Source organism: Varroa destructor, unplaced genomic scaffold (assembly GCF_002443255.2).
Source record: "Varroa destructor unplaced genomic scaffold, Vdes_3.0 BEIS01000004.1, whole genome shotgun sequence".
In the NCBI taxonomy this organism is placed as follows: Eukaryota; Metazoa; Arthropoda; class Arachnida; order Mesostigmata; family Varroidae; genus Varroa; species Varroa destructor.
Genome location: NW_019211457.1, coordinates 22,455,886 through 22,478,899, shown reverse-complemented (window position 1 = coordinate 22,478,899; position 23,014 = coordinate 22,455,886). Strand labels below are relative to the sequence as shown.

At 43.4% G+C, this 23,014-nt stretch overlaps 1 protein-coding gene and 1 non-coding gene across 6 annotated transcripts in view; one reads left to right on the top strand and one right to left on the bottom strand.

The window, feature by feature from the left end:
* The window catches only part of LOC111248627 (tyrosine-protein kinase transmembrane receptor Ror-like), a 240,468-nt gene extending 218,119 nt beyond the window's left edge, over positions 1 to 22,349 (bottom strand). For 4 of the 5 annotated variants that reach the window (XR_015327104.1, XR_015327105.1, XM_086988074.1 and 1 more), the window contains exon 1: positions 21,304 to 22,349. Coding sequence is in view for 1 of the 5 variants with exons in the window: in XM_022801284.2 (XP_022657019.1) it covers positions 21,304 to 21,388 (85 nt within the window). In the remaining 4 variants the exon portion in view is untranslated. The remainder of the gene's footprint in view (positions 1 to 21,303) is intronic. The other variant, XM_086988079.1, reaches the window with a different exon arrangement.
* Positions 22,350 to 22,767: 418 nt separating this feature from the next.
* On the top strand, positions 22,768 to 22,841 carry TRNAI-AAU (transfer RNA isoleucine (anticodon AAU)). Its single transcript has one exon. It is a non-coding gene; the product is annotated as a tRNA-Ile (tRNA).
* The last annotated feature ends 173 nt before the right edge of the window (positions 22,842 to 23,014 follow it).

The following is a 23,014-nucleotide window of genomic DNA, read 5'->3' as shown; positions in this document are numbered from 1 at the left end:
AGGCCAAAAAAATACCTGTAACAGTAATGGCAATACAAAGCTCTCGTCTGGTTAGGACCAATTCAGCAGAAGGCCTCAGCAAGATAAGTCACACAATCGTTCGATGGTAGCAGAAACTGTTGTAGCATCGACAAATGTAAATTTCGTGGAATCATTCCCATGGTCAGAGCAATATTGGCTAAGCTAAAGGATACCAATAGTATCAACATGTGGTAGTACGAGAATAGCCTTGTTACAGGGTATAACATACACAGGGGTAGGTGGGCGCCTTGTTGTCAACTTCGGCCGAAAATAGTCGAAGTGCAAAAAAAACAGAGAAAACTGTATAAAAAAAGGTATAAATAAACTACGATGATCAATAGTTATGAACCTACATACCACAAAGGCACATATGAATCCCACGGAACTTTAGAAGCTTGATCACTATTGTTGTTATCGTTATTATTACATAAATATTATGTAATAATATATACTACATAGAAACAAACCGAATCTAGAGGTCAAAATATTCACAGGTTAACAAATTCTTTGCCCAACTGTTACACACACTAACGCTAATTATACACTAGCTAAATAAATATTCAATTTGCATATATACGTACAGGACTTTGATACGTCTAGACGTAAGTGGTAAAACCCATAAGACCATTTGTATTTCATGGCCTCGGCAAGTTTTCACAGCGCGGTACGACGTCGCCCATGGCTATGAATGAGCGACGAGGCGTCTACGCGATTGCCTACATGACTATGAAAACTATGTAGATACATCCTTAAGGTAAGATTAGCCAACTTCTTGATAGACTTTCCCCAGTCCCGGCGAAACTTGGAGCGACAAACTCGATGAGGAGTCGCAAATGTAAACAGAAAAAGCATCAAAGACGAACACCACCATTCGTACCGTCCGAACGTTGCCCACTCCAATAGGGAGCCTTACAGGATAAAGTGAGATCGCCTGAATATTTCTAGTTGTGCTAGCCAGACGGGACCGCTTTCTGCCTTTGACTAAAAAGTACTCAAAGCAGAAAGAACCTAACGCAAATGTTTATACGTGCACCACTGACTTTTTAATAAAACAAAGCGGGAAAACTGTAGCAGTACAATGTTGAACAATACAACATGTTTCCTAACCCAGCTTCAACAGCAGCAGCCACGGCTAATAGGCGAGAAGCTGCAGCGACCTTGACAACGAAATGAGATTAGAAATAGGGCAAATCTTATTTACGATAGATGGGTCCCGAATGACCGTTTGTCAAGATAACGCACTGGAATACCTTCTTGGTAAAGAAAAGGGAACCCTGAGAACAAAAGCTGCAAACGTTACTTGAAGCGAAGCCCTGTAGCTATGTTCCTATATCCAGAAAATTTTTAGGGTAAAAAAATATATTGTTTCGACGTACTGGTCGACGCGGTAGTATAATAAAAAATGCAATACATATTACATTTTTTGTTACTATAGTTTTTTACATTACTAGAGCTTTTGATGAAGTGATTGCTTTAACCATTTGATTTAATATCTATGCGCTTTTAGACACGATTCTAATGAAACACGAAATATAGCAAGTTGCCTCAATTTCACTTGTAGAAGTGACTTGCCCCGCACCTGCCCGCGTTACAAGACGATGTAGTAATACATTAATATAGTAATACAAGTAACTAGTCAGCGTCCACATCAGTAAATATCACTCTACCCAAGACCTGCCTAGATCTCAGCGGCATCCGTAAGGTATCAACGGCAGTCGATCTGATCATCTTTCATTACTTCCTGGCCGCAAGAAATGAACACAAGGCGACGCAGATATCGAACTCGTAGCACTACTGAACCCAAGAAAACCTCACAGCGCCAGGAGTCGGGGAGCGAAATAAAGCCCATGCAACCCGTACTTTTTTACTTTCCCTCAGGGGGAAATCAAGTCGGATTACCGCAGACTGGCTAGCCATACCGCCCGTCGTATGGCCCTGTCGTTGCAAAAGGGTCTTAGTGTATATATATATATATATATATATATATATATATATATATATATATATATATATAGGTTACCTTTCTCTTGGGAGATAGAATGGGATACAATGGATAAGCAGCAGCAGCAGCAACAGCAGCAGCAGCAGAGAAAGGTACTGTACAATACAGAAAAACCCAGCTTTCCCCAAAACAGCCCTTACTATACAGTCTATAAACATTACATCACGGACGAAGAGGGATCAACAATGGATTGCGTTATTTATTGCGTCGCGAGAATAACTACAGGCGACAGTATTAGGTTTGACAACTCATAGGTCCGGTTTTTCAGTCAGGTGCTGCCTTTGCTCGCAGTATGACAACGTTAACAGAAAAAGTACATAAGAGTTCATCATTAATGTTATTAGTTTAGAGAACGTCTCTGTCAACGACATCTGCAAATAGTGCATTGGTTATAAACGCATAATAACCGCAACTACACTACAGGTGAACCGCAACGTGTGCCAAAACCACTAAAGTGGCGAAGACGTTCGTTACGCAACCGCAAACTCCTGGTCCGGGGTGGTCAGATTAGCAGACGATACAACAGAAACGACAAATCAACAAGACCCTCTCTCGGTATAAAAAACCGTCAACATTCTTCCAAAAGAATGGAATGGTCGTCGAATATATTTAAAAAACAAAGCGATCCTAATGTGTTCGTCTGTGTATGTATGTATGTCTACTGTACGGCGCTACATCTTTATTTTCATCATGTTTTCGCCCTCGCTGGCCTCGTTGGTTGCTTCTTCAATACGATAAGCAAACAACTGCTAGTGCTGTTGCTGCTGCTTTAAAAACCGTCTGTCTTCATTTCTCTTTATCGTTTTTACTCTTCCTCACCCACCCTGTATATTATTAGTGTACAGAGCTAGCTGTGTTGTACGGGAAAAACACGACAATAACGCGCCAACAGACTCTATGCGGCGCTGATGCTAGCGGCGGTGTAATAGTGAGAGGCTACACACACTTACATAGGGTAGAGGAAGAATTCGAAGGCGCATACTCGTTGCACCCCTGACATATGCGATAACGCGACCCGGAGGAATGCCGCTTCTGCTGCCGATACCGCCGTCGTGGCCGTCGTCGTTGTCACAGCCGCTATCGCCAACAGCCGAACGAATCGTTGTCATAGGAAAGAGGGAAAGTCAGCAGAATAACAACCCCGTCTGTTCGTTTGTTTATATATTTGTGACTCTACAGAGATCACTTCGTCACTGGATGCGCCTAGAGAGAACGCACAGGGTCGAGGGGGTTAGATACAGCAGAGAAGAGGGTATGCATCACCTGGCTGACGCCATTGTACTCCCAACTGTGTAGGAAGGACATGTAACGGTCGCAATACTGCTATAAGCACAGCCGTACTTCGTCGGTCGGTTGTAGCGTGCGTGAACGTTATACACGCCACCATCGGACAGCCACTACTGATATTGTTTGCCACGGCAACAAAGACTGGGACAACGGGCTGAGTGCCTCCTTGTTGTATCGTAGGAGTATGACGTCGTAGAGGAAAACTGAATGCAATCTGGTCCATAGGCTCAAGCTCGAGTGGGAAAAGGAAAATTCACTGTAGGATACAGCATTATAGGCCAGTCGTACTTTCTAAGCGGACTGATTTTAGCTAGCATTAGCAGTTTTGTTTTCCTGTTTCTTCTGTTATACTTCTCCACATTTCCACTAAAGAAATGTGTCTGTTATATATGAAAAACAATATATATATATATACATCTTTTTGCCATCTTACCTGTTGGCCCTCTACGTAAGATCCTCAGTTCTATAGCTAGCAACATTATCCTAAATTGGCCTCGCCCCTGTTAGTTGTAACAGTATATGCCGATTGCGGGTTCCGACCACTATAACTAACACGACCACACTGATACAGCGCACAACCATCGTTTACTTCTATCAACTCTGACTCTGACATGTTTGCTCTTACGAGAACAGAAACGAACAAAACGTCGATGTTATCCCGTCCGTCCCAGCTACTAAATACGCCATGTTCGTAACCCGGCCCATATAACCACTCCGTCGAAATAAACATCGATTGGCCACAACACTTCGCTCATGACCTATCGTCAGACCTGTCACCTTACCAACACTCCGATGCTAGGCTGTGGGCCAGTAAAGTCTCTTTGTTCAAATCCTGTCAATAGCCTAAAACTCTGCATCTAACAAGCAAAGAGGAGAAGGAAGATCAGGTCGATGACCAAGCTCCAGGGCTCAATGTATTACTAAAAATAGGTCTAAATCGTCAGAATGGCGGGTAAAGCAGCAAAACAGACCGGGACGCCAACGAGCAATGGGTTGAGACTACCTACTGACGGTCGAAGCCCATGAAAGTGAGCTGCGACGGGTTCTTTTTCTTGCAATAAATACTTGCCAAGCAGCTTCCCCTTTTGCTTTTCTTTGAACATTCGGTTCGGCGCCGTTGCCTTCGGCGATGGCCCGTGCGATGGACCCCTTCCTTTTTACCCCATATGCCGGCAGCTGCCGTCGCCTTCACGATTACCTTCCTGCGTAAAATAACCTCAGACACTTGCCTCTCGTTCTAACGTACTGACCTGATAGCTCCTATTGGTGTCATACTGGGGAATCGCACGTATTACTAAGCCACATACGGGGGTCTCGTATACTTTCGATTGTCTACTGGCCGATCTTTCGCAGACTGCGAGTGCCGACTGTACAAACTTGTATCAGTAGACATCAACGGAGCGACGTAATTTGGATCGGATACTAGCGCCTGTAAGCACGCATTAGCCAAGATGTTATGGATGTAGTAGGGGTGATTCGATATAGCCATTCTACAGGTCGTTCATTTGGGGCCAATCACCAATAGTCGTGTAGCAGTACGAAGATTGTACATATGCTGTACTGGTCTCGCTAAACAATTGTAACATAGGCTTCTTTTTTCCGAAGGTTAATCAGTAGACAATAACAATATAAAAATGCCAGAATTAGACTATTCTTCAAATATGAGCATTTAAATTTAAAAAAATCATGTGGCCTTTATAATATTTAATTTATTTTACCCTAGCTGGAATAATTTCACTTCGACTACACTAGCGATTTGACCTTACCGAACAACGTTCCTTGCAGGCCACAGATATCGAGACGAGAATATAACGTGCCGCCTGGTTCAAAGGATTTCAATGTGGCTCTATTCCCTTTACCGGATCCTCATTTCGGTTTGATTTTCGAAATGCCCTTGACACTGTTCACTGGTAACTCTTTCAACCGAAAAACAAAACTACCGACTGTGGTATCTGTGAAATTCGTCTGACACAATCGGCAAGGTACTTCAGCCGGTTGGTACAGCTTTGTTCCATGAAACAGACCGCGTGACACGGCCCGTCGCCGCCACTATGCGGCTAGTGGAACGGAATCTTCTTCAGTCACTTTAAACTGCTTCTGTAGGAATCTCAAAGCCACTGATTACAAGGGCCATCGTGTCGAACGATTATCAGGGCTAACGGTAGAAAGGCCTCCTACTAAAAAAAGTCACTTACAATGAACTGTACTCTTTGACTGCCTTGATCAGACTGATTGGCGAATCCCATCATTCGAGTGATTTTCTATTTGGCTGACATCTAGCAAGAAACGAGAGGAACTGCAGTGCACCAACTTCCGAGATCGACATACCGCGATTTGGGCTAACATGTCCCGTTTAGCGCTTGTAGACTCTCCCTTCCGTCCAGCTGGTCGCTTTTTCAATACCATGAAATGTGCCTAATAAATAATTTCCTTTTTATCCATTTTTGTAGGCGGCGATATCGCCACACGTGGCTATAACTACTATTTCAACGATAGGTTAGGCCAAAGTTGGCGATTGAGCCATCCTGCAGTGCCGTCGGAGGTCCTCGTCCGTTAGTGTTTGGCCGATTGCCCGTAAATCGAAATACTATAGCCTGCATGCGATGCGATGCATAGCAAACGAATGACTCCCGTGCCAGCCGCCCCGAGCTAGTTCACGCGACTTAATTGCTTCCTGTTTAATCTTCGTCTGGCTTTGCCATCACCATTTAGCTCCATTATAACACGAAAAACCCACGCCACCAATAACAATATGTCGTCAGACAACGATACTAGTATCGGCTTCAGACGACCCATCTACCAATACTACGATCACGGCTAGCATCCCGAACGCCTACTAACATCTATAGTCTCATTAAACCCGCTGCTGCAGCTGCTGTTGTCCTATTGGGTTCTTAAGATATTCGTTCCTCTTCACAACCAACGTCGAGGCGACGATTCATCCCTTTGTCGTAAAAGTCCAAACAAAGTTTGCCTTCTTCTCGTAGGGGAAGCTGTAGCATTAATAGCAGTGGCGCAGCAGCCACAAAAGCTCGCGCCTGTCTATAACAGTCTACTATCTTTCCTACTGCGACTGAAGGGCTTCCTACTGGCCGTTGTCAAGCATAGACACTGGCAACTTGGAAAATCACACTCATTGTTCATTGTCATCATCTATATGCATCGAGGGGTAAGGGGGTGCCTATGTCACTCCTGTAGTTTTCCTCATTCATTCCCTCTAACTCACACTATATCTATGTGGCTTTATCTACAAATAAGTCCTGGAGAGCCATCTGGGTTGGGGGTGTGGATAGGTGTTGAACATGTTCAGAACTCGCGGATAGTAATGATACTGTAGTGTTATGAGCGCGCATGGCACAGCGGAGACCAGTGCGTCGCGGAATAGAAGAGGGATCATCAGGAACAGAACTGCGTCCGTTGGGGCACTCGTAAAGGGCGAAGGACTTGGAGGTCGTACGGAGAGAGGTGAAGCAAGAAGGAACAGATTAGGTGAGGAATATAAAGGGGACGAATGTGCCCTGGGCAAGTCGCCAGAAAAGAATCGGCTCACAGGAACGGAGCTGTCCATCGCCGGAGCATAACGTAAGCTTGCAGACGAGTCGAGAGTAAGGGAAGCGGGGTTGAAACATAACACCAATGGATGGTCTCCATATCCGTACGGGAGGGCATTGTTGCCGTTATGCTTCCCTCTGCTGATAGGGGCAATACAAACTGGCTCAATGCGGATGCAAAGGCAAACGATCACGGAGCAAGAGGTAAACGATGATGGCAGCGCGAACCATCATAGGCGTATCACGTATCTTCTTCGCTAAAAAGAAGAGAGTATTGTGGAATAGAAAGCAGACTGGTTTTGCCAAAGAGCCTGCTGGTTGGCTATCTTTTGAAGCTTTGAAATCCGAGATAACTCGGATCCATTACCAAGATTTTTGCAGTCACTGTGTCAGAAGCACTGCAAGTAGATGGACTAAGGACAAAGTCTCAACTGAAACTGGATAGAACAGATTAGAGAGACCTAGGTATAATCAGAAAAATTACGGGTTATCTGCCACAGACGTTGAATTATAATTTACTGGTACTTAATAAAATGATTAAATTTTACTTAGAGAATGAAGGCCACCAAGTCATATGGAGGGCGTCGGTAAGCACAAATTTCATTAAGCGTTCACCCGACTAAAGTAGCATATTTCAATAATTCCAACTCAACACTTTCGTCTACTTCTTTGGTCCGCAGTTCTGGTTCCAAGCGGACGGCGAATCTGCAATCTGTCTTTGAATAAGAGAAGTGACGCTTTTTTTCGATGTCAAGTTAACTACCGTTTACGAATATCAACGATGGTTATCGTCCTCTAGCCTTACTTGGCAGAAACAAGACATTGATTGAGGGGTTGTCTAGTCTCGGACAAGCCTATTGTTATTCTTACATTCATGGCGCAAAAACAACGAAAGGAGATTAAGAAACTGTATGTGACGGAAAGGTCTTCCGTTGCCTTTATATCGCTAAATCACATTGCAGTTGGCTAACTTCCAATACGGTACGTCCGGCATGGCCTGTTCTCAACTTCGACTTTCTTGGCGCAACGCAATGCGCTGAAACTCTATGCAAGAGGCCAGACTTAACGAAGAAGAAAAAAAACTAACCAACCAGGCAGTGTAAGACGTCCAAGCCGTTACAGTTACGGCCTTCATCTGGCACTAGAAAGCACTCGTTAACCGGCAGACTGGACGTATGACGCTAGCTAGCGCTATTTATAGTAAGATTCGTAGTGCATTTTTTAGTACCAGAGACCATAACCTCACAGTAAAGAAACACTACTTTTTGCACACATAGTAGGCTCTTGGTACATTTACAATGCCTGTACATGAATGATGACTAGAAACAACCTTAAGTTTCCCAGCACTAGTCGTTTGATGCTGGAAAAAAAGGGGTATATAATTACGGGCGGCCTCAACAAACTTATCATTAAATTGAAGTCTTCTCCGTAAAAAAACTTAACGTCAGCCCACTCCGTTAGCTTCCAACGGGGGTAATCTGACTCAGCTTGCCCATTACATCAACGGTATTAGACAGGAGCCTCTCGGTCTGTCTGTAGTTCACAAGCGTTCATAGACGCATACAACTTCTCCATCTTTTTTACTGGCGCTTTTCGCTACCATATAACTTCTACTAATGAAACCTTTTCATTCTTACACCCACGCAATCTACTTACATTAAAGCTCACCCTTTCGCTTCTAGGTATGGAATCTTCTTTATAAAAGTCTCAAATTTGATAAGGCAGTTAAGCTGTCACCCCAGTTAGTGACACGTTTAACCACGTGCATTGGTTGCAATTTTTGACTTACGCGCAAGTTTTGACCGCTTGCACGGCAGAGCATATATTCTCGCGATCGCGTGTGGTCCTTCACCTACGGGTTCATCTAACGAAGGACAACAACAGAATCTTCCTTCTCTTCTTGAAGAGAATCCCGGTGACAAGGAATGTCATAAAAGCCGCAAAAATAATCTCTAGAAGGGTCATTATTCAACTTTTGGGTTGGGCATACATCCGACGGTCAATAGACTTCACCCTCTTTGTGCGTCCTGTACACACGCCTATCGTTATTCCGTCTAACACGTAGGCACAAGAACATACACAAGACGAAAACAAGCCCGTCCATCCTGTGTCCTGAACTTATGTGCTAAAAACAACGCGTAGCGAACGGAAGGCTGGTCGAGCGTAGTCGGAGAGCGGAAAATGCAGATAATCTGGATAAAGAAAGGAATAAATAGGCAGGATGAGATAAAATCTTCCTGTTCCACATCGGTTTTATCAAGTCACAAAAGGGGAAGACTGGCAAGCGTATTTTTTGAAACACTGCCAATGTGCAACAACATGTGATAATAAAACCCCGCCCTCTGGTTTTCGCGACTACGATACATTCCTGAACAGTACTGAAACTCCGCAAAAGACGGTCCCTAACCGTTCGCTGCGATATTCCCTGATGCGGTCAGGCAGGCGTCTGCTGTTTTAAAGTGACGTTGTTTGCGTAGATCAGGGAGAGCTATTCTAGCCATGTCCGTATCCGAGCCATAAAAGTGGGCACAGGCTTCGAGGCCGCTGACACCGGCGAGTAGCTTTTGCGGCAAGGGCTTCGTTCTCCAGGGATTTGTCCCTGGTATCCCGTCCTTCTTAGCTCTTACCCTATCTCTTTCACTTTCCTCATCTCCCCTTCTTTACTTCTCCGGCAGTCGTCGTTGTCGAAGCCAAGTAATGAATGGTCGATTTTCCCCCCATGAGTTTCTACTTCTCCTTCCTTGAAAATTGACTAAAGGGAGGAAGTGACTATTTTTTTCCTCTCTTTTAGCTACGCCACGTCTCACCGAGTTATTTTAAGTGTAGCACTAGTAATAGTGGCCTATAGTGCTTACAGCGCTTTGCAACGACAACGGTTAGCCTGCAGCAAAAATTTACAAATGCATACGCCCATGAGCCTACATGAACATATAGTAAATGCTGTTAAACGAAGTGCTTTATCGTTAGTCATCCCATCGTTTATTTGTCTTGACTATCTATCCATTTAGACCGGCTCCCGTTCACTTCTGTCCGACGTGAATAGGATAGATACGCTTAGTCACTCAGAAAAAAAAAGATTCATGCAGGCGCGGTCGGTACATAATGTGTGGACAACGCCCTAGTGTAGCCATTGTCCTTAAATAGGCCTGATCGTGGGTTCTTCTTATACAAGATGGACCTTTCATTCCGCTTTCCTTAGTCACTTTGCGTTGCATACTTAATATCATAACCATTATATAGATAGACATATATCAAACCACATATACATGCAAACAACGTCATTGTCAGAATCTATACTGCGATTACTCTCAATATATAACACATATATATAAAAGCGACCTAGAGGGGGTATGTGGATAGCCCTTTTGTGTGGTGGCGTTGCAGGGCCGCACTGGATAAGTAGGACATTGTTTACAATCTCATTCAGTCGCGAGTATCGCTTACCACGGGGGAAAGAAGGTGAAGTTGCTCATATTTCCTTCATATTTCTCTTGTTCGCGTTCTTGCTGCATTCAGCTGACCCTACATCGGCGCCTCATGCATCAGATCATATTATCATCATACCATAATCAATGGAGGCGAAACCCCAAGCTAGGGACAGAGCCGTCAGCGAGCCCCTCTGCCAGTACCTCCTCTAGAGAAGAAATCCTGAGGACGGTACGTCGCGTTGTCCTCAGGATTTTCTCTCTTACTGTTTAGCTTCCCTTTCGCGCTTACTTTCTAAACTCGATTTATTGGCAACAGCACTCTTCTTGACGAAAGTGGATTCGATAGCAAGCTACCAGCAACGAAGGAGATGGCAGTTTGTTAGTGCCCCGACCATATCAAAAGCAGCACAGACGTGACGGAAGACCAAGCCCAGAAAGCACTAGAAAAATAAAACAAGAACAAGAAGGCAAGAAACAAGGTTCATAGAGTGGATCAAACAGTCGATTACAATTCAACTTAGGAATAGATAATACAAACAATGCACAGTAGACAAAAATTAAGACAGAATGATAATAATAACTTCATTTGTTTTGTAGATGAGATGTATGTTCTGTACGAGCAATGCGTGTAACCGCCAGCCGCCGAAACCCCCCAAACTTAACGATCTGTAAAAGAACAATGCCTTTTAGCCAAGGCACGCACAAGTGCTTTAAGACTTTAGCTGGATGCTGCACAAAGACAAGAAATGCTATTACCACATGATACCAGCAACACTAAGACTCGATATGACTTTGATTATCGCAGATCCTGCTTCGTGCATTGTACACAAATTGATGTGACTATGGGCATGAAGTATCAGCGTGTTAACAGTAGCGGGTGATTTAGCGGGAGAGGCTCACAGCTACCAGCGCATTAGACTTATAGTACGCACTATAGAAAGAGGAAAGATTGGTTAGATATTTTCGTTGTTGTCCATTACGTTCAATCGGGCGACTAACCTAGATAAAGGTGTGCTCGAAAAGTTAAACAGTATATGAAAAGTGGCCATTATAAATAATCGTCCATCAGTTTAAATGCAAAAGCCCTGCTACATAGTCGGAAGTATCTATGTTTTTATGTTCTGACATGTATAGGAAGAAGCAAGCGTGTAATTGAGTTCGGGAAATAAGCGTACGCTCAAAAAGCGACGAAGTGTCATCTACAGAGTCCTGTTTCGGTAAATTAATGAATAATTTTAGCAGACGCTGTTCTGTCGAGTGCCTAGGATCTCAGGAGGTCGTGGAACATTAAGGTGGCAAATCACTGCATATACTCCCGCTAATTTTTCCAGGGTAGACTGTCAGTGAACTGGCGGAAAATTTGGTAACCCCAAACCACTGAGATTAGGCAAAATCATAGTCCTGGCGTCAACAGACGTTTTAGTCATAGGAAAAAAATGTATGTCATTATTTAGACATTTAGAGTCGCAGCTATCGATGCAAAGTTTTTGTTACTAGTCGACCCATTTTCATTGTGTGGTATTATTATACATTATTATTATACAGGCATACGCATGTAATGTATATATATAATATTATATACATTACATATGTATAAGGAAGTAGCTTATTTGCTTATTCGTTTAAAATCTGCGCGGTTTTTTCGATTTAGTGCACCGTTTCACACTCAGAATTCGAATACATAGCAAAACAACTATATGCTTTGCTGAAAAAATGTATTAGACCAAAGTGCTTGACAACAGTAACATTAATCAGCAAACGATGGTTGAATTGAAAGTGGCTGTTGGCCCACAGGGACAATAGAAAGAGAAAAGGACGCTGAAACTGTTGTATCCTGAGTAAAGAAGCACCTGCCGCAACAGGTAACAGATACAAAAATAAAATATGTGTGTTTGTGCTCCTGTTGCGTCACCCCAGCGAAGTACGATGGTCACAACACTGCCAAAACTCTGAATAGCATCCGCACAGCTCACGTTCAACAGAGGCTTTTGCTCCAGTTGATGATTGTGGAGGATGTCCGTGCGACGAACGGAAGTTTCCACTATGATTGTGCAAAAATAGAACGAGGCACGGAGCATTGGGTGATTCCCATCATACAGAGGAATGATTAACCAGGTTTGAAATTTCGCGCGGCCGTTCCCGTTCGCCTAACTCGAGCGGTGCCCAATGGTGTTTGGCGGCAGATAACTTAATTTACCCATGAAGCAGCATTCACGCTGAACAGATATATGCAACATTATTCTGTTTATTCGTATTAGTTCTTGCGCCGCACTCCATCCATATGGGTACTATACAGCCCCCGCAATGCGTATAAGCAATAAAATCCGAAACGTCTAGCGTATTTTCAGCTGTACTGCTTATTTTGGGACTTTTTCAATTGCCATCATCCGATGTGGAACGTATTCACAACGCGAAACCCTGCTAGTATCTGTGCACGAAAGGCGAATACTTAAGCCATGCAGTTTGGCACTTTAAGCGCTTGTGTTTTTACGCAAACTCCTGTTTATTTCTTCCTTAATCGAGCTTATCAATGGTTGTGATGACGGCGATAGCCCTGAAAATCACTGAATCGTTATTACTTTAAACACACCCTACCAAGAAAAAGCGTCCGACAAGAAGCACGACCTAGCTATAATCCTCAATTCCGCGATTTCTAATACGCGCCCATTGTTTGCATGGGCAGTTTTGTCGCTAATAGCTGTTTGCTTTGTCGAGTACCGATCGCCGCTGTGTACACGCACAATGCTTATCGTAGTCTGTATCATATTAGTGGATTCTTTCTGTTACAGACTAGTACTATCCCCTCCGTACACCCCACCCCTTAACAGCTACATGTGTTTGCTATCATCCGGATCAAGCGAACACTGATATTACTTGAGTTCCTGTATACTGTATGGCGGTCCAATAAGCAAAAGAAACGGAATGATGGTCGGAGAGACATTCCGTCAGGGCAGGCCGACAGCCGACAAAAATTTTATTTTCGACTCTTTTTTTGGACGGCACAGGGTACCGTAAAAGTAGTAGCGGTAAGCGAAGTACATGAGCTGATAGGTACTAAGGTGCAACAGCAGTTCGACTCCGAGATTTTTGTGCCTACATTGCAATCAGTACGGTACAGCGTGTTGTGACTGCTACAAGCTTTACTACATTCGCCATCATTAATTGTAGACACACAGCAAGGCATGGAAGGATGGCCTAAACTGTTTGCCGTCGCAGGGGCAAAAGTGGCAAATTCTGTGTGTCGCTTTTACGCCCTCATCACTTACAAAACGCACCTCAGCTTACGAGAGAAATGCACAGACAAACACACACACGTATGATATACAGAAGTTACTAGAAGCGTCTGTGCCGCTGAATGCCGGGTCGGTCGAGGTCGGGCTGGGTTGTATTGGACATGCTAGTAGACAACCGGGGGCAGGGTAACAGAGCAAATCCCTGCGGCGGCGACTTCAGTATAGGGGAAGTAGGTAGACGGACTAACAGGGGTTGAATTGGCACGTTCATTTGTCCATTTTGCTAATTGCTACATGCACACTACTCACCACCAGCATCCCGTGCTTGTATTCCTTCTCTGCTCTGCTGTGCTGTACACTTCTAACGAAAGGTCCCTAAAAGTACATGTACAACTGCTCTTAAGGGGCCGAGCGGCGGCTTTCATACAGCGCGAGTCGACACTGTTTAAGATAAGGCGATCAGCTGCCGCTTTTGCTGATAAACTGGTGAGTGAATGAGATGAGAAGCGCTGATTGCTATGTTTGGAGACAAGCGCAGGATTACAGTAAGATATATTTAAACTCACACACACACACACACGCATGCGTACGCATATTTACAGAGGCAGCAGCGGATCAGGCCCTGGCCTGTCTCATAGGATAAAGACGCGGTGCTAAACGAAAAAAAAAAGTATAGATGGACACTGAAACGAATCATAGGAAAAACAAAGGACTCACGCAGGCCAAATGGTTGCTGTCAGTTCAGGCCAAAGAAGCTTAGGGTCAAAGAAACAGGATAAGTAAAAGAGATGGTCCACTTGAAGAACATCCATGATAACGACCGAGGAATGTGGGACTCTGTTGAGGGCCCGGGTGAGTCTAAGACTCAGATGAAGTTGACAGAGCCTTTGCAGCTTTTGAGAGCAGTATGTAAAGCAGTGTTAGAATACGTTTGTGCGAATGAGTCCGTTAATCTATATAGATGTTTTGCCTCCTTAGCTCACTCGAGCGAGCATCTATCAACTAACGCGCCATCGAAAGGATCCCAAAATGCAGTAGGTGCGTTTCCAGAAAATAGGAAACCATTTCGACTGGGCAGCAAATTAGCATATAAGATAAAAAAAAACAACCTATTAGCTATAGAATATATCCGTAAATATGTACGAATAGAGAAACGTCCATGTATAACGGCAGTATGACGCGTCGCTTCCTAATCTGTCACGTTAGTATCCGATTTGACACACATCGAACGCGTAGCAGTGAAGCCTGTGAGTTTGTATGCCAGGATCGTGGTAGAAGGACGATAACAATAATCTTCTAGCCCACACTGTAGTCCCAGAAATAACGTTCTATATACTTCAAAGAGTACTTCAGTTTTGGATTGCAACGAGATTGCAGTAATTCGTAAAATCTTTATCTAAATGCTTTCCTTCTGGTCTAAGACAACCAAGCAGTAGTCAAAACAGCTCTGTAAGAGCAGGGACATATTTCCTAATGGAAAATGGCCTTCTGCTGTGCAGGGTCATAGGGCCAGCACAGTAAAGGATTCTTTGATAAACAGTCTCTGTTAGCCACCCCTGACGATCCATCATTTGTGGGATAATGGCTAATCAGTAATAATTAGTAATCAGGAGCGAGTCCATGTCGAACGCTTCCATCGCCCTACCGACTCTTCTTGTTGATGATAATAAAATAGTCCATTAATCAATCGGAACGAAATCGCCATTGAGATGCTGGTATAGGTCGGGCACGAAGTTAAAATAATGTCGTCGGTATTGTTCTAAGAGGGATAAAAGACGAACTAATGGATGCTTCCCTTTTAAGCAGCCTTTGACTGTGTAGCGAATGGAGAACACTTCTTCAAAATGTAAACTTTCGTCCCTTTACTGAGCATATAAAGCGAGATGTTCCTCGATTAGCCCAGGTGGCACTTGGCTTTCCTTTGTTGCTATAGAAAAGTCGAACCACATATTCTAATTGATGCTATCCACAAGCTACACCTAGTCTAGAACTGGAACAGGTGTAATTTTAGGAAACTACATGTAACTATTATTCTTGTACGCAACCTTTCCTTCTGCGGCCTGCGGGTGTTTTTCATCACAAAAGAAACACCAGAACTTTACATATACAGAAAAGTTATTTTATCCAAATAAACCTTAGCAGATCAGTTCCGTCTATTAAACACGTGAAATAAAATAACGACTCTGGTCTTCGTTGTTGTCGATAATGCTTTTACCCACCCTAGACAATAGGTAACATTACTTCTCGTCCTAACAGATAATCCCTAGTAGATAATGCAGTCATGGTGTAAGCTGACATCGGGAAAGAATAGGTGTGACAAAGGCAAGCTGGATGTCACTGACGAATAACAGCGGCATCTAGTATGTCGTGTTACAGCACCTAGTGTATTTACTGGCATTCGAATATTTGAACGAAAGGTTCGACTAAACCTGCAAAACTAGCATTACAATGTTATTATTGGTCGTGTTGGTGTCTCTAGGGGGCGCCTGTCTCATCGGGGCTTGCTTCCAGTTTGGGTAGACCTATGGCCAGCTTCCAGTCAATCTTATTGTCTTCACACCATTATATACACCCCTGTTTTGGCTTGTCTGGCCCTTATAACGCCGCTCCTGCACCAACTATACTAGATCGAGCAGACCCCATTTTCCTTTCCTGTCTTCCCCTTTGAGACTTCGTGTACCCAATACCACACTAGCTGCGCGCTTCACTACTATTCTTTGCCTGTGTCTTTTGTAAGCTGGGACAGCCTACTTCTCGCCACCCCTGACAACCTTGCGGCAGCGCCCGACCCCTCAGTGCAGCGCTGCCGATGGCGCCATTCCGCTAGTTTGACCGCGTCGCTTGCGTATCATAGCAAGCTATAGATAACTTGCAGACATTCTGAAGCATGAGGCTGGTTTAGTGGCATTCGTTCAGCACTGCGTTCCCCTTGCAATTAAACGATCGGGTCAAGCAAGTCCGCCTGGCAGAATTGCCTTTTACCTGACCTACCTGATCATCATTTCGACGGCCTCGAAGCGATGCCAACCAGCAAAACTGCAACGGAACTACAACCAAAGTGCTTTCACGCACCATTTGCTACATAGCCCTATCCTCGTAGGTCAGCCAGTCACATACCCGTTGCCACCTCGTGGAGAGAAGGACAATGGGCCAAATAAGGACACTGGTCGATTACTCATAGGACAAGAAGGACCGACTTAGAAGAACGCCGAGACGTAGCGAATAAGCATGCCAACAATCAGAAGAACACCTTTTGGGTTTAGAGCATTAAGCCCTTCTTGAATCTGTCCGTTTAAACCGTGATACCATCTACTGTGGAGCTAAAAAGGGACGTATGCACGGAAAGCGAAACTACTTATACCCTAATCGAGTGCACTGGCATATTACATTGTAATATGAATGAAACGTATTTAACGAAAGCTTGATTACTAATAGTTTTCCCTTTCACCTAAATACAACAAAGGTTTTAACGACAATTCAAAGGAACAATTGCTAGTTATCCATTCTGATTTGATGATATCTCGCAAACATGTACAAAGAGATTTCCTAGTGACGTAACGAAAAACGTACTGATAATTACGGTTCCAGTTGTGGGAAAAAATCATATCGCTGAAATTATTATTCAATATATAATAGATACAGAAGCCCTAACAGCTTAATCTAACTGCCGTCCGCCACTTCTTCTCTGTGTCTGTGTTCAATGCTAGTCCCACGACAGAATTGTCGTTTAACGGCATCATCATCAGTCGAAGTTGCTTAAACATTCAAGCGTGTTTCATCATTCTTTTTATCACTATGTCCATCCAATCTTGTTTATTTACGGCCCCCCAGAAGTTCATCGTAACACGCGAAGAGCTCATTGAAGCTATTAGAAGTCTGCTTTCTACCGATAAACGGCAATTGCCGCAAGTGTCGCCCGTGGCGTCGTCGTATTTGGCCGCTAGTAATGGTTCACTGCTACTACTCATGCCACGAAGGACACAAAGCACTATCGAAGAGCAATACGATCCGTATACCTGGACAGCTGATTTCCTCCCAAGAACATTTCTCTTGTTGGGAGCTTACTTTCCACACGAAATCGGAACGTACCGGCGAACACAGCAACGCGCCATGCAATCATACACACATAACATACGATGCAATTTCTTTAGGATTCAAATACGTTGAAACTTCGAAAATTGACCCACGTATGTTTTTGTAAATAAAACGCCGGAGTGAAACGAAGTCAATTAATTGCTGAGAGAGAGCGAGAGTGAGAGAGAGTGTCTGTGTGTGTGTGTATGTGTGAGAGAGAGAGGAAGAGAGAGAGAGTGTGTGAGAGAGAGAGAGGGAGAGGGAGAGAGAAATACTGGCGAGTCAGTTCTGTCATTCGTCTCATTCATAACTTGAGATATAACTCGATATGACATCACTCCAGAAAAGGGCGCTAGTTCAGCTCACTCTACAAGATAGGTCTGGACTCTGCCGTTTATTCTATCTACTTCTAGTATATTTTGAAGACCATCGGCGAATCATTATGAGAACCCGGTAGATCTATTACAATGAATTATGGTAGATCGGTACGATCATAACGTCAACAAAAGTACATTAATGACGGTTACTACACGTCATATCAATAAACGGATAATTTATGTCCGGAAGGATAGACGACGATGTATTTAACGTTGTGTGTTTATTGTTAGAAAATAGCGCTTATAAGTGAAACAATGCCGTTTCACTCAATAAAAGACTATCGAACGATGACCAGTCCGACAAATCGCTTCACGAGCATATTGCCGTTCGACTACCTATTAACGATTCCGGAATAAATCAGCTATAAATGCAAAAAACTTATATACACGGAGAGGTACTTATCTAAAACAACACTTAAAACTGGTATTAAAGTATTGTTCCTTAGACGCTGAGGGTGGCTACGGTATTAAATTCTGACGTAAAATCGATATTATCGAGCGTGATGCGATGCCCCTGTAAACGTGGCAGTAATAAAAAGAAAGATTTCCAAAGTGTTTTTCATACAAATTGCATACATATTGTCTAATGTGCATAGTTTAAATAGCTAGAACACAGCATTGCCATTTGGCTATATTTGCCCTCCGTTGAATAATGTATCACTTAAAAAGTTCGAACGATATAAAGGATTTATATAAAAACAAATGTGCACTTGAAACAACTTAACGTATATATTTATAAGCGTATTGTACATTGGTTTGATTGACAATTTCGGGCAATAGAAATGCTTCCGTTCAAATACTCGGTGATTGATGACTTGTCACACAGATCGCGCGAACCTGTCATCCCACAGCTAAACCTGAAATCTTGACGAACACGCCATGAAACACTGGAACTTCACTATTTTTGGTCGTGCTATACACATAAATGTATACGTTTACAACCAGGCCTCATCTAGCACCTACAGCTTTTGGATTCTTCTTCTGCCGCTGCCCAACTATTTACCGGATGTGAGATAGCAATAACATAGCGTATATTTCTAATAAAAAAAAAACATTAGAAATACGTATGAATAAACAAAACAAAGCTCCCTCTTACCTTTTTTGTCTATGTTCTATTAATGTTCTGCTGTTCAGGTATCCAGTACCTGGCACTCATTAGATAGTAAAACAGCTCACGTCCAGTATATACGCAAGCGAAACGTCAGACCTGAAGTCGGTCTTGAGCTGCTAACTGTTGCTACTTTTGACCAACAATTTCGATTCTGTATGTATTCAACTGTCGTCTGGCGCGTCAAACAATTGTCACTGGACGAAGCCGCATGACATCCCTAGCTTTCACAGACACAACATATTCTTATCCTTGTCCGTTGTCTGGTATACGAGAAAAGAATATAGTGGCTGATTCGGTCGTATAGTAGTACATCGAACGAAGCAATGGCAGAGCATTCAAATGAGACGACTGTTACGGTTTCAACAATATTCTTGCAGAAGTCGGTATTATATTAGGGAATCGAAAAAGAACGGCTATCTAGAGAACCGCTGTTTACCTTGAACTGTGCCCATTTTAGGATAGTTTATCTCCATGGCGGCTACCCCATTTCACGGGTCTCCAGGGTGCTCTGCATACGTAATCCATGCTAATGTAACTTTACATCAGCTGGAAAGTAGGTCCCCTGTGGCTGGTAATTTGTCCACCTGCGACGGAGTGCCTTGTGGCCGGCAGAAGGATTCCCCCTAAGGTAGTCCTTTCTGGCACTGTTATTTCTTAATCTATTCCTGTTAATATCAATGTTTTATTCGGGTTTAAGGACGTAAATAAATCATAAAGTTTCAAATTGCTGAGAGCTATATAGTTGCATAGGTCTGAGCGAATCGTATTCGGTTTTCGACCCCCAACCCCAACTCAATATGATACGACGAATATTTCAACTATATATATATATATATAAACGATAAAACTGGCTCGAATAAACTGAGTAATCATCTTCACCAGTTATACGTGTATTTCAAAATTATAACAGGCAGTATAATCACTCTAAAATGTTTTGCAACAACGCGTAAAAGCACATGAAACTCAATATAGTCATCTACTCCAATGTGATTTACGATCAAAACTATCAGTGACAATCTAGACGGGTAATCGGTGAGGTCTGCAAATATGACCTATTTTGAGTGCACGTTCTTCTTCACGGCTAGCTCAAGCAAGTCATGCGTCGTTAGATTATCTCTGGGCGATTGTCGACCAAGCTGTCTTAGGCGAATTCAAAATGCTTCAGAAGAAAGAAGCATCTTAACGTTGCGGTGATGTCGACCCATTGAAGTACAAGCTGCCATATTAAATCCGTTACGGGCCTTTTCATTCAGTGTCGTTTGGTAATAGTTGTAATACGTTTTGGGGTTATTCTGTTTTGTTCGTACCTGTGTGCATATATAGTACATATATTAGCACATTTACGACTAATAATACTTTTTGATCGTAGACGACTGTCCCTTTTTATCAGGTACCCGATAATGTTACCTCACAAACACACATAATAGTTGCAAAGCAAATATTTGCACATTTGATTTCTGTTTAAGTTCTACAAAGTTAATTTGAGTTCTACAAACAACGATCAAAGAATAAAAAAAAACAAAGCTATCTCTAACTAAGTAGACGAACACTGACAGCTCTATTTAGCTGCCTTGGATCGTTATGAGTGTACCTTCGGTGTCTTCTACTACATCAAACAAACCCCGAAATAACGAACAGACCACGAGCGCAGGTCTTGGACAGCCATTTATTCCGTAAATGTAAAAACAGCAGACGGGCAAATAATGTGCCGCTGACGCTGCGCCTGAAATGGCCAAAAACAGTTGGCCTGGCTCACGTCGGACGGCCCATGGACCCACTCAGTCCCGGTCATGGTTGATTACCATAAGTCGACTCTTATATGTCAACTACGCTCTATTTATTGGACAACTCTGATAGATTTGATAGCTTTGGAATATAAGCGCCTCCCTAACGGGTGTCAGGCCCAACTGTAGATTTAACTCCTCTGTCTAGCCCGACGTGCTATTATCGTCTATTATGCACTCTTTGTCTAAGCAATGCTTGTCTTTCCCTTGGTACCCTTCCTCCTGAGGGAAAAAGGCCCTCAAACTTTATTGGATGCTAGCCGCCTGGTGCAATTAATTAGATTCGCTCTTGTTCAGGTAAAAACGTTGTTCTTTCTATGGACATAATAAGCTTCCAATGAGATTGATTCTACCAGCGACGTCTGACTAGCTTTTTTAATTTGAAATTTCATGTCATCGAATGAAATTAAACCGAGATTTGATATCTCTACGCACCTTGAAATGTATCCTCGGCGCGCACTGAAGCCGATAAACCTATTAGAACTAGAAAAATCGGTAGTTGGTAGAAGTATCCACGCATGGTGCTCACGTTATGACTTCGCAGGGTGTGTGTGTATAGTACGAAGTAGACGTGGCAATTTCGATGTCGGGGTAAATTGCTCACAGGAACAAAAGCGTCTGCCAGTTTTTCCTCGGGCTTGAAACACTCCCTCTGGTGCCACTTCTTAGCGATGCCACCGGCGGCCGCGGAAGCACGATGGAGCAAATAATTATCCGCGGTCAGCGATTATTATCTTTGTGTACACGCACAATTCACACACAATGCACTATCCGAAAGATAATAACATCAGCACATCCATGTAATAACAGAACACTGGCTGTTGCAGAAGTAGTTGTAGTAGGCGCGGCAGCAAATGCTGATAATAATACTGATATAATAACAATCTGATTATGCCCCTATGGACAATACTATTGTAGACAAAAACACTGTGTTGCTAAATTTTTTACTTCATTTTGCCTTTTTTTCTGTGCTTCTTTAATGAACTACAATACAAAGTAATTTTTCCATTTGATGGCCAGAAACGAGATAAGATATTTACACGGAATTCAGACGCTGGGTTAGGACAAACATCACCATGTAACCACAATGCACATTGCACCGCTAACCGTACCGTTCACTTGCACGCACCAGTCATTCCTGCTGTGTAATTTATTCAGTAGATATGATCTGATAGATATGATATAAATCGATATGGAGATTCCGAGCACAAACGGCGTACTGCATGGAAATCCGACGGACTTTTACCGTTCACCAAGCAAGATCTATGTCGCTGATAGATCCCGGAACCTCTGTGGTCGACTCTGACAAATCAGATCCCGCCCTGCATTTCGTTCCAGAGTCGTACAACGATAGGTCAGAATTTAACTAGCATCCGATCGCATTCCGTACAGTTTGTGAATGAAGTGCGCGTGTCGAACGTGCTGCCCTTGCCGTCGTACAGCCACTTCGGCAGGTCAGCTTCGGCCCGCAGCTTCTGCTAGTCTGCTCCGACCAAACGATTTTTGTGTTGACGGTGCTCTCCTCCTTACCGAGGCCTCCTCCCCCGGCTCTCGCGCCTCCCCAGCCACTTTACCCTCGCCACACGATAGGTTCACTGCGTGGGAGCATTAACTAATTACGCCATCGGAGCTCTCTCATAGCGTCTTTGACCGCCATCTGGTGGACAATAAATGCGCTTAGAAAGCGCGCGAAAATTGAATAGAACTATGACGCTGATAGTTGCAACGGCGAGGGTGAGAAAGATGGTGTAAATGGTAGCAGTAAACAGACGATACAATTTTTGAGCCAGTACGTTGTATTAGTAACGGTCTGTTTAAAAAAGGATGACTTGTACAGCCGCAGAATACTGCGTAGTTAAGCTTAATTGGGAACTTTGTTCAAGTATGAGGACATCACGTGGCCTACTAGCTCAGTCGGTTAGAGCGTCGTGCTAATAACGCGAAGGTCGTAGGTTCGATCCCTGCGTGGGCCACTTCTTTTGACATAATCTACTTTTTAGTAGATTCGTCATCATACGGTCGTAGTCCCAAGTAGCAGACGAGAATTAGTGATTCTGGTTCCCTGCATCGGAACAACTTGGGAAGTGCTTCTTACATTCTGCCCTATTGGTGTACATATATAACTGGAAAATTTTTCTAAAGAAAC